Below are 12,087 nucleotides of genomic sequence, written 5' to 3'. Positions count from 1 at the left end.
AGGTATCCCTTTGAAAATATTTGTCTTTCTTTTAGTAATTTTCAGTATAATTCAAATTTAATGAAAGAAAATTATTTTATGCTTTAATAATAGAGATAAAACAAATATTCACTTGCAAACTGATGGAGGTCGATTTAGCCCCAATTTCTTGCCATGGCATCTGTCTTCTGAATGATCTCATCTCTGTCTTTTAAGCTGAGAAATAATGCAACAATTTTAAAGTATCCATTGACCAGACTTATTCTTTCAGAAGTAAACAAAACAAACCAAGACAATTTTTAATTTGACTTTCTTAGCTGATAGACCTAACATGCTAAATGGAATTTACATCTACATTATTTTTATTGAAGTCAAATTATTTTAAAATAATAATACTCATTCAGAACTTTAGCTCCATTAGTTTTTGATTAGGAGGCAAGATATACATATGAGAAATACCCGTGGATTGTGGGAGTGAAAACTACACCATGAGAGAGAACATAGCACCCCACCACAGGAAAGCAAAAGATGGAGAGAGATTGGTTTGGGGTGTTTCTAAGAGAACTTAGGGTTCTGGGTGCCCTGTTATGCAGATAATGAACCTAAATCTTCATGATAATGGGATTCTTAGAACTTCTCCCTGAAGACAAGCTGCATAGCAAAGCATTTAAGGGCACAGAATTTGAAGCAAGACGGCCTGTCTCTGCTACTTATCAGCTATCCAATTATGGGAGAGTAATGTAATCACTCTGGAACTGGGTTTCCTTATTCCTAGAATGAAGATAATAATAATGGTTTCATAAGCATGAAATGGGTTACGATATAGGAAGCACAAAAAGCATCTGAAGTGATAATATCATACATTCAAAGTACCCAATGGGCAGCATTCTAAATATTTACATGTCTCTTCTTGAACAGTAACATCCCACATGGAAAGCACAGCATAGAGAATATAGTCAATAATATTGTAATAACTATGTATGGTGCCAGGTGGGTACTGGAAATATCAGTGGAATCACTTTGTAAAGTATATGATTGTCTAACCACTATGCAGTACACCTGAAACTAATATAAAATAATATTGAATGTAAATTAAATTTGAATTAAAAGCAACCAAAGAGGCCTTAGGCCATATGCAAAAGAATAGTAGTTAATATTTCAATGTGGTGTTAATACACTCTAAGAATACAATTTGACTTGATTTAAAAGGGTAATTCTTTAACCAAAATCAGATGGAAAAGGGAGAGTTTAGAGCAGCCTCGATGTCCCCACCCCAATGTGCCTACCCCTCCAGGGGCAGACATCCTCCTCCCTCTGGGAAGGCCTGCACTCTGACCATTTCCCCTCTTCCTCCTGATACCACCCTTCCCCGGGTAACTGACCTTGTTCTATCTTGTTTCTGAATACAGGTTAGTAAGCATTCAGTCTATCTGACACAATATGTTTTCTTTGGTGGAAACTGGATGATCCTTCTCTTGACCTGTATCCTAAGCTTGCTTTTGTTTACTATCATAATCTAGTAGGCAGGACCTAAATGCTTTCCCTTGACTTGAATCAGAAATCAAAGTGTTCTCTTTGCATTAAGGCCCAGGTTGTTGAAGAGGTCATAAATTTCACACATAATTGCTGTGTTTTTTGATTTATGCATGAAATCTCTGTCTTTTTTTACATGCTATATACAAGGCACTGTGGGCACTGAGCTACAGAAATAAGACAATCCCTTCTCATTCTCTTCATTTCAAGTGAGCACTCTGAATCTAGGATTTTCATTTATTTCCATGCTGCCCTCACCCAGTATCTAGCACATTACTCTGTGTTAATGCTCAATAAATAAATTTAACCCTCATTTTTAAAGCACACTAAATGAAATAAGACTTAATTTAAGTAGATGCATATGAGTCTTCCAATTTGTCTCCAGGGGAAAAGAAAAACTGGTGGTGAAACAGAAGAAAGAAAAACATGAACATCAAAATGTGGAAGATAAGGAACTGGCAGGTTATAGATGTGTAACACCTCTTCATCAGCCAACAATGACCAAGAACATTTCTTGAGAGTTGAAGTAATTGTTTTCATTAGTCTCACTAAAATACGTGGTTTAGTTATGAAGATAGTGCTAGCCTATGAGACCTAACCTTTGATTAAGTCCCAATGCTGCATATTTAATAAGAATCCATCTATGAGTCTATGAGTCCATATTTTGAACATATAAAAATAGTAACATCAACATTCTAATATAAATGTACAATTTAGTTACATACTTTTTTGGCTTTAAAGAGAAATTTGTGAATCATAAAGTATAATTTTTGTATGCTGTGGATATTTTTAAAGTTTTTGTTCTTTGATGCCTTTGGCAGATTGATTTTTGATTAATCAACACTCTTTGTACTTAATATTTACATGTTAGAGTATTTCTAAATTAAGAAGTTTGATTTAATCTCTGCCATATGTGTTACATAGTTCTAGCATGTCCACATAGTAAAAATCTGACAATATTAAGGTTCTTTGTTCTCATACTTCTTCTTTTTTATTCTGGTTTATTGTCTATCATACTACTTGAATTTATAGTTTATATTTTTATACTCACTTATTTATTGTCTCTCGATGCCAATAAAAGGAACTCTATGAGGAGGGAAGCAGTTCCAGCCCTTGTTTACAGATATAGCAAAAACAATTATGAGTTTTAATGAAAAGGAAAACTCCTTAATGAAAGTGATTCTGGCTTTCACTTGAACAATATATATTTCTAAGTTGTAAGATTTTCTTTTTATTTCATGGCCTATTTACCTTCTAATAACAATGCTCACTTAACAAATAAAGCCAATTCATCAAATCTATATTATTTATTGATATTGTTCTTGTTTTAATAATGTTCAACTTAGAGAAGTTTCATTAGGCTTTTAAGCCTTGATGAGCCTATTTACAATTCACATTACAATTCAGCAAGTAATTCTATGAACTCCATTATCCAGCTATTGCAAAATCTAATTAAGTTGGCTTAAAAAAGAATTACATAGTTTTATTAAACTCAATTTTTGTTTACTATATATTACAAAAGTGTGACTATTTTCAACAACTCTAAATGCGCAATGAACATATATGTTGATCCCCTAAATGGCTAGACAAACTGTAGCCATTAATGCCAATTGGTAGTATCTGACAATCATGGGAAATCTTCAATCATTCCCCAACACATTCACCTCTTTTGTGAATCCCTCTTTATTTTGTAGCTTGGATGCTTTAATTTCTTTCCTAAACTGTCTTAATTTAGAACCACTTTGAGCATCTGTGAAAGATGTGACAGAACAATGCAGGAAAATGTCCACAGGCACATACACACAACATTATGTGCATCTAAAATTCAAGAGATTCACAGATTTCTTGAGTCCATCCAGAGACCATATAGGGGTCAGAGACCATGTTAAGAGCTTTTATCTTATTTTAATAGTTTCTCCACATTGCCCTCATAATTGCCTTTGTTTGGTCTAGCACTTAACCAGCAGTGTGTACTAAAGTTGTTGACCCTTTTCATACAATGCTGTATTGCAGAACCTAAAGAAAAAGTTCAGATAAAAACCTTTAAAGAAAAAAACACACAAAAAAGAGCTTCCAGGAAAAAACTATAGGTAAGTTTCTACCCATAAGGTTTTAAGGTTCACTCTGCCTTTTATATAATCTTCTCTAATCTAAAGGTGAAAGTCCAACGTATTGCAGTATGTATTACTCTGAATGAAAGGGAAAGTTAACTATGTACCAGAAATTGAGTGTTATAATACAGCCATTCAAATAAGACTTGAGCATTAAACAATAGGAAAGACAGAGATAGGAAAAGGGCAAAAAGTTAAGATGGACATTAACCGATCCTTATAAATAAGCTCCATTTAGCAAACGTCTAATGAAAGCCTTCTATGTGCTTCCTTCACTTGCATAACAGATGTCTATTGACGATGACAAAGTGCCAGTCCCAGTGGGGGAGCAAAAAATGGAAGAAGTCATCTTTGAAAGTTAAGTCTTTCAGGAGTCTAGAATATCATGTAGTTTGTGAGCACTTATGACTGTTAAGTTATAGCTCAAGTTCATTACTATTTAAGGACAAAAGCTAATACTATAGTTGCAAACTGTAGAGTCACTTAATTTCTTCTCAACCTATTTTTATTCATCCAAATCAAATCTAATGCTGAGTGAATGCCTGGTATAAATTTACAAATCCTGTTTTGTATTAGAATATATGAGAGAAATAGTTTCAAAATCCATAGTGTACTGCTGTTCTTTAAATTTAGTTCAGATAAGCATGCATTCTTTCATCTCTACTGGGGCATCTGGGTAGGATTTTACCACTTTCTTCATTTCATAGGTAATATCTCAACTTATAATTTAAAGACAGAGAAAAATAAAACTGAAAACATTTTAAAAACATTTTTAAACAAATATTTGAGAGATCTTTATGAATTGAGTTTTATGGATAAGAAATTGAACTAGGATTGAAGAAAAGATTCCTTTTAATGGGTATTCAAGAGGAAATAGGAGCTCACTGAAGCTAGGAAGAAAATGGAAACACTAACATTTGCAATAAATAGCTCTGATTATTATTATGACTGAATGAAAGTCGACATTTCTCTATTTTACATTTACGAACTAAAGATCTAGCAATGAATAAAGATAAAGGTCTAGCAAGTTTCATAAGCCTGATAGTAAAAATAAAATTACTCTCATTGACAGGTGAAATTGATCTGGCATTTCACAAAAGAGGGTAAATGGATTTTAAAAAATGGTTTTATTCTCCTTATAAGGACACTCAAACTATTTAAATAATTTAAAAGTTATTTATCATGGAAATAGAGTCAATTTTTTATATGCCTGAAGCATTAATGAGTATTCTGAATTTCCTTTCCTCCAGAAAAGTGATAAGCCGAAGTAAAAAATCCCTGAAAGCTATCACATTGTAGAAAACACAATTTTCTCCTTGAGAAAGAATAGTTATTGCTTGCTGCTAAATCTAACACAGGACATACAAAGTTACTGTGGCTATACTGAGCAGAGGAAAAACTCTTCCAGGGTGCTCATCTAGCAAGGCTCATGGGATGTTTTCACCTTGTCACATTTCAATTCCTGAGTATTTGTATCCATTTTCTCAATCTCCTGCATGCCATGCTTCACATAATGCTTTTTCACTCCAACTTCCTTATAGAAGTTTTCATTATTGTTTTAAGTTTTACTCACTGCAATTGCTATTACAAAAAGGGTTATTCTAAATATACTTTTTTTCTGATAAATATGATCTGAACATTTCCCTTCTACTAGCATATCAAAACTTACAGCAAATAGTCTATCACCATTTTGAGCATCGCAGGCCTGATTAAAATGACATATGGACTTTCAAATACACATATCATAATAGTTTCAAACATTAAACAAAATAAAATATAAATAATTATGTGTAATCATAGTTATTAACTTAAACTTAAATGGTTCTAAACCAAGGTTTCTGTCTCTTCATATTCCACATTAACACTTGTATTGTCTAGTATACATTTAATAGTTTTCTTTTTCCTGTTGACTTTATGTGGGCTCTTATATATCAGAAGTCCCCCCTCTTCTATGATTTTTAAATTAATTTATTGGGCTAACATTGATTAATAACATTATATAGGTTTTAGGTGCACCATTACATAATACACCATCTGTACATTGCATTGTGTGCTCACCACCCAGAGTCTTGTCTCCTTCCATCACTATGTTTTTGTTCCCCTTTACCCTAACCCTCCTTTACCTCTGGTAACCACCATACTGCTGTCTGTGTCTATTAGTTTGTTGCTTTCAGTTTTATATCCCTTGGCCTCAGAAGGGATTCTTTTTTTGAACTTGACCCCAAAAGCAAGAAAAGTAAAAGCAAAAATAAATGAATGGGACTACATCAAACTAAAAAGCTTCTGCACAGCAAAAAATGCCATCAACAAAACAAAAAGACAACTAACTTAATGGGAGAAGGTACTTGCAAGCTTCCTTATAATAAGGGGCTAACATCAAAAAAATGTATAAAGAAATCATACAACTGAACAACAATAAAACAAACAGTCCAATTAAAAAATGGGCAGAGGACATGAACTGACACTTTTCCCAAGAAGACATGCAAATGGCCAATAGATACATGAAAAGATACTCAACTTCACTAACTATACAGGAAACACAAATCAAAACCACACTGAGATACTACCTCATACCTGTTAGAATGGCTATTGTCAATAAGTCCAAGAAATAAGTGTTGGAAAGGATGTAGAGAAAAAGGAACCCTCACACACTGCTGGTGGGAATGAAAACTGGTGCAGTCACTATGGAAAACAGTACGAAGGTTTATTCAACAATTAAGAACAGAGTTACCATATGATCCAACCATCTTTCTCCTGGATATCTAACCCAAAAATTTGAATACATGTATGTATAAAAATATACATAGCTCCAATTTTTAACAGTCAGCCATTCCCTGCCCAATGTTATAGAAAGTCTCAACTGAGAGTTATAGCCTTGAAATTATTTCTCTGTTTGGGATTAGTAGCCAAGAAATGGTAATCTTCATAGATGTAAAGAAAAAGAATTACAACCAAAATCTAAAAGCAAATCAAGTAGCACTCTAATGTTAAAGCAGAGAAATTAATGTTTGTCTTGTGAGGAGTCAAGTATAACATTCTGTATAAAATTGCTAAGAGTTGTTTCAACAAATCATGCAGCTGGATTTATTCTCCCTTTACCTTGTAATGACAAATAACATTCAGAATCTTAGAGGCCACTTAATCTTACCTTCCTGCAGGGCTAGAGCTGCTATCTTCACTTTCCCATTGTTCATTTTTACTTCTTGGAATTGGGGGCTGCAGCATTTCAGCAGCTAATGGATCAGCATCATTCTCTTCTCGACCAATCCATTCTCCAATCACGCAGGGTCTCAGAAGAGAAGAACTAAAGGCCACTGTTTCCTGAAGCAGAGAAAAGAATGTGCCACCTTAGATTATTTACTCTGACCAAGAGGACAAGGAAATAAATTTGGCTAGAGTTTCAACTGCTTCCTCATGACAAAAGGTTCTTTTTTTCTTTTTGAATTAACTTAAAACTTCAGTTATCTCCATCTCTACTCGATGACTTGCTCTATGTGATTTGTGCTGATTCCTGAAGGTCCCTGTCATGAAGGGCCCAGGAGTGAAATCTATTTTGATGTAGATGCTGTGCGTGTATTTGTTCTCAGGAAGGAGGTACAGGATGGGTATTTGTGGTAGAAGGAAGAGTGTGTTGTAACGCCCACACAGCGAAAGACCTTGGTGTCATTGGAAAATTTTAAGTAATTTTGCAGGAAGAAAGTGGAAAGGGGTCAGGAAATAAGGAAAAGAGGAGATGGGGCTGGAAGGTGTGTTTCCTCCAACTGGGAGCATTTTGCACTTCGAGGGATCCAGATGAGGCCTCCAGCAGGGCGATGTGAATGACAGGTATCCTATGCTAATTCAAGACATGTTAAAGCGATCTCCTTTCATAGACTTGGATGTGATGTGGCTCTTGAAATGATATTTTCAATATCTGTTATTTAATCATTTGAAATGACATGAGAATACTGTATACACGTAATTACGAGGTCTCCCTTGGTAAGTAGAAAAAGGCAGGTTAAAAATAATACCTATTTTATGATCTAATTTTGTTTAAAAACTCATATGGATGTATGTCCATCATCCATACATTATCTATTAATTTATTCCTTGGCTTATATTTATTAAGACCTACTATGTGCCAGATACTGCTTGATTTGGTGGGAGAAACAACTGTAAAACAGAAATTTAATAGTTTTATCTGAGTACAAGAACCACAGGTTAATTTTAATTTCTTCTTCTGGCATTTCCGTGTCTTTTCAATATTTTATAATAAGTATGCATTAGTCTTATACCGAGAAAATATGTAATTTAAAATATCTTGATCTGAGGAGCACAAGCTTTGCTTAAATTGTGTTTAGCTATAATTTTTAGTACTACAAGAGTTTTGATCAGTTCCTTAAAAATCCAGACCTGGTCTTCTGGGTCTTTACAATTCTTAAAAATAATATACAAATAAAATAATACAATACAAACATAATATAATAACATATACAATGTAATATTAATTAATATACCCATACAACACCTTAGGCATGTGAAAAATGACTAGGACATATCTGAACATTTATCCAAGTGATAACAAGCAACAGAAAGTAGTTGGATATCTTTATATTGATTCCCAGCCCACAATGGAAAATGTAGCAAATATTTTAGTAATAGTGTTGACATAACTTAACAACTGATCTGAATTCCTTCCATATTTATTTTCCCAGAGTCAGAAAATCAAAGCACTATAATGGCTTTCAGCTGTGAAGTCATACAATCAAATTAATGTTTTGTAGTATCTGGAAAGTCATATTCATCTGTCTCTAATATCATTTAAAGTATAAGAATTAAAATTAGCAGCAGTATTGTTAAATTTTAAACCTAAATTTGCTTCTGAAAGCAAATCGAGACAGACATGTTTTAGCATTTAAAAAATCTATAAACTTATTTACAGCTTTTGAATCAGTTTTGGCCTATGTGTTTTTTAAATGTTACTTCTCTGGATTTCGCTTTCTCCAATTGTAAAATGAGATGATGGGAATTATACTACCGTGTCAGATGAATTACTATACTAGGGTAACACAATTAAGCCACAGAATTCTGTACTTATGCTAGAAGACCATTTACTTAAGGATGTGGAATACATTCAAACCACTTCCCCATGCGTGATGTATCTGGGAAAAAACACAGTAAACTGAACTACAGGAATAGGCCAGCTGGGTAAGAATAGACACTTAGTTGTAAATATGAACAGAGAAATGGAACAGAGAATTGATGGAGCAAGTTTAACTCATAACGTTTTTTTATGATAAAAATTATATCAGTTCAGTTTTTAAATTTTAATTTTTGATTCCTAGTAAATGTTTCTGCATATCAACAGTTAAAAGTTAGTGAGTTTTTTATTGAGTTATGCCTTAGCCTTTGGCTGTGCAAGTGGAATTCATTATTCTTTGATGTTTTCCCTTGTGTTGTAGATTCTAACTTGAATCTTCATTGTGGCTCTCCTTTGTAGGACTTTTTCTACCTTTGGTTCCGTTCTTTTCTTATCTCAACTCCCAAGGGGGAGTGACTTAAAGATCCACCCAGATATTGTCTCCAGCTCCACATCCAATCCCATAAAGTTTGATTTTATAGATAGCATATTTCAAAGGTTGGGTCATTAATTCAATGTTATTATTCTCATTTATGTCATGTGGCAGAATTTGGCCTAGAGATTTGTCTTACTATAGGCTCAACATCTAAGAATGGGGCCAAAGAAACTGACCGCTGTAACAAGAGATACGTTCTGACAGCATAATTGAGAAAGTAAAATAGGAATTTAGAGTTGAGTATGATCAAAAATTGAGAACTGCAGAGTATCAGAAAAAAAAAACTTCATTGGTTGCTTATTTGAAATGAAATAAATGAGAGATGCCACTGCTGTTGGAACACAGAGCACAGAGAGAAAGATAAACAGTTTGATATGCAGACTGTTTAACTCCAGCCAGCAGCAGAAATTTAGTGAGAAATAGCTGACGCACAGAGCAATACAAAGAACTGCAAACAAGGTCAGAGGAGTTGGGAGGTGAGTATTTTATAGATGAAGAAAAATGTGACTCTACTATTTTTATTTTGGAGAATGCACAAAGCTTTTTTAAAAAAAAAAATCTGCCCTTTGAAAAAATTATTGCATCTCTAAAATTTCATGAATATGTTCTATTTATGTGTAACAAATTAAAATAACATTTTTCTTTGAATAAATTGCTTATATTTGATTAAGCTAAGTAAATATGTTTCCATAAATCTTTATGAAAGTATTTCAGTGAAGAGAGCAATTCTTTGCACTACATATAACACACCACAAACATCAGTACATGATAAAAAATATTTTTAAGTGCACACTGAACAAAACATGTTTTTGAAAATATTTTAAGTATATGGATAAACAAATCGTTTAAAATTTCATTGCTAAACGATGTAAATCCTAATTATTCCTTCAAAATGTATAAATGCACTTTGCCCTCCTAAGACTAGAGGTCCCTGGATATTGATGTTTTTAACCAAGTACACTTACATTTAATAAGAAAAGCATTTCCAGTCAAAAGTTCTCCCAAAGGGCACAAGTTTGTTTAGTATTTCCTATAAGCATAAAACTAATCTATCCAAGGAGTGACCTTAGACCAGGCCTCCTCTCTCCAAGTAGCCTACCCAGTAGCTAACCCACAATGTGTTCAACTTCTCTGACCACCGGTTATCAGCATATTTGTTTATATTCCATGTTATTTCAATGTTTTCCTTCTTTATAAAGTAACATGTTCACGCAAGGCTGTATCATGTCTTAAATTCTTTTGTTTCCTCCATAACAACTCGCAAACTCTGATTTCATCAAACAAGCACGAAAATTTATGTTGATTAAATTGAAAATAATTCAAAGAATGAAATATAATGCATATGTGGTAAATTATGGAGTATCTTTATGTCTAACTAAAAATCATGTAAATGATTCACAGACAACACTGATTAATAAAAGTTTAGGTCATTTCAGAAGAAAATCTGTAAGATGTTAATCAATTAGAAATAGTAAAATATTTCTTATAAACTCTTAAATTTTAAGTAAATTAATTTAATTCTGCCAGTTCGCAAAAGAAAAATTTTAGAACACAATCACATATTAAGGGTCTGATTTAACAGAAAACCCCATTAAATGTTTGAACTTGATAATTATCCTGAAATTAATCTACACACTGAACCTGAGTTAGCAAGTAAAGAAACTTAATGTAAACAGATAGTTAAAAGTTCTCTTGCTACTGGCCTTTTTCCAGCTTTATTGAAATATAATTGACATATAACACTGTGTAAGTTTAAAGTTGTACAATATGATGTTTTCTTATATGCAGATAATACAAAATGACTAGTCATCATATCTATCACCTAACAAAATTACCTTATTTTTTTGTGGTAAGAACTTTTAAGATCTAGTCTCTTAGCACCCTTCAAGAATTCAATACATCAATAGTACTGTTAACTATAGCCACCATGCTGTGCATTAGATCCAAGAACTTGAATAGTTCTTCTAACTGGGAGTCTGTACCCTTTGACCACTTGCATCAATTTCTCTAGGCCCCTACCTGCTGGCAAACACCATTCTACTCTGCTTCTGTGAGTTTGGTTTATTTAGATCCCACATATAAGTGAGATCACACAGCATTTGTCTTTCTCTGTCTGACATTTCACATAGCACGATGACCTCAGGGTACATCCATGTTGTTACAAATGGTAGTATTTCCTTCTTTTTATAGATGAATAATATTTGTGTGTGTGTGCAAAAACACCAAAGAAAAGCAAGGAAATAAAGGGTGAGCCCAGGAATATTTATTCCATGTCTACCAAGTACTAGTTTTGAGACTTTGCAAAAATGTAATTCAATTACTCTAGCCTTAGTGTCCTCATTCACAAAACAGAAAATGCATATGTACTTCATTGGACTGGTGTAAGAACTAAATTCAATAATATCAGAAAATGCCTAGCATACCTCCCAACCCAAAGAGGTGTCCAATACTATCACTCCTTGTCTTCTCTGCTGTCTTCTCCACCCTCCTTCCCATAATCTAAAACATTTTACTCTTTTAATATAAATTTTCATGTAAACATAAAAGTAGAAAGAATCATAGGATAAACCACTTTGTACCCACATTTTAGTCAATTATCAACTCCCATTATCCATTATCATGGGTACACTCCCTCCTTACCTCAACTTATATCACTTCTATATTTTCCCTTCCCTGTCCAGACCACTTTGAAGCAAATCCCATTCACTATATCATATCCTTTGTAAACAGTCCAATATGGAGCTCTAAAAGAGTGATTTTTATAGACAAATACAATAGCTATCATACTTAATAATAAATTAATAATTCTTTAATATCCACAAATATCTAATTAGTTTTCAAATTTCCCTGATTGTCTCAGTTTGCTTACACAGGTTGGGCTCTCAGCAAGGCTCCACACATTTTGACTG

General features: G+C 33.4%; 1 protein-coding gene across 1 annotated transcript in view; it reads right to left on the bottom strand.

The window, feature by feature from the left end:
• Positions 1 to 12,087, bottom strand: part of CUNH8orf34 (chromosome unknown C8orf34 homolog) — a 307,155-nt gene that overhangs the window by 209,392 nt on the left and 85,676 nt on the right. The window contains 1 exon segment of the mRNA XM_054590132.1: positions 6,772 to 6,944. Coding sequence (XP_054446107.1) covers positions 6,772 to 6,944 — 173 coding nt within the window.

This window comes from Pteronotus mesoamericanus, unplaced genomic scaffold, assembly GCF_021234165.1.
Source record: "Pteronotus mesoamericanus isolate MK-2021 breed Mesoamerican mustached bat unplaced genomic scaffold, CSHL_Meso_final scaffold_174, whole genome shotgun sequence".
Taxonomy (NCBI): Eukaryota; Metazoa; Chordata; class Mammalia; order Chiroptera; family Mormoopidae; genus Pteronotus; species Pteronotus mesoamericanus.
This window is presented reverse-complemented; position numbering and strand designations above follow the sequence as displayed.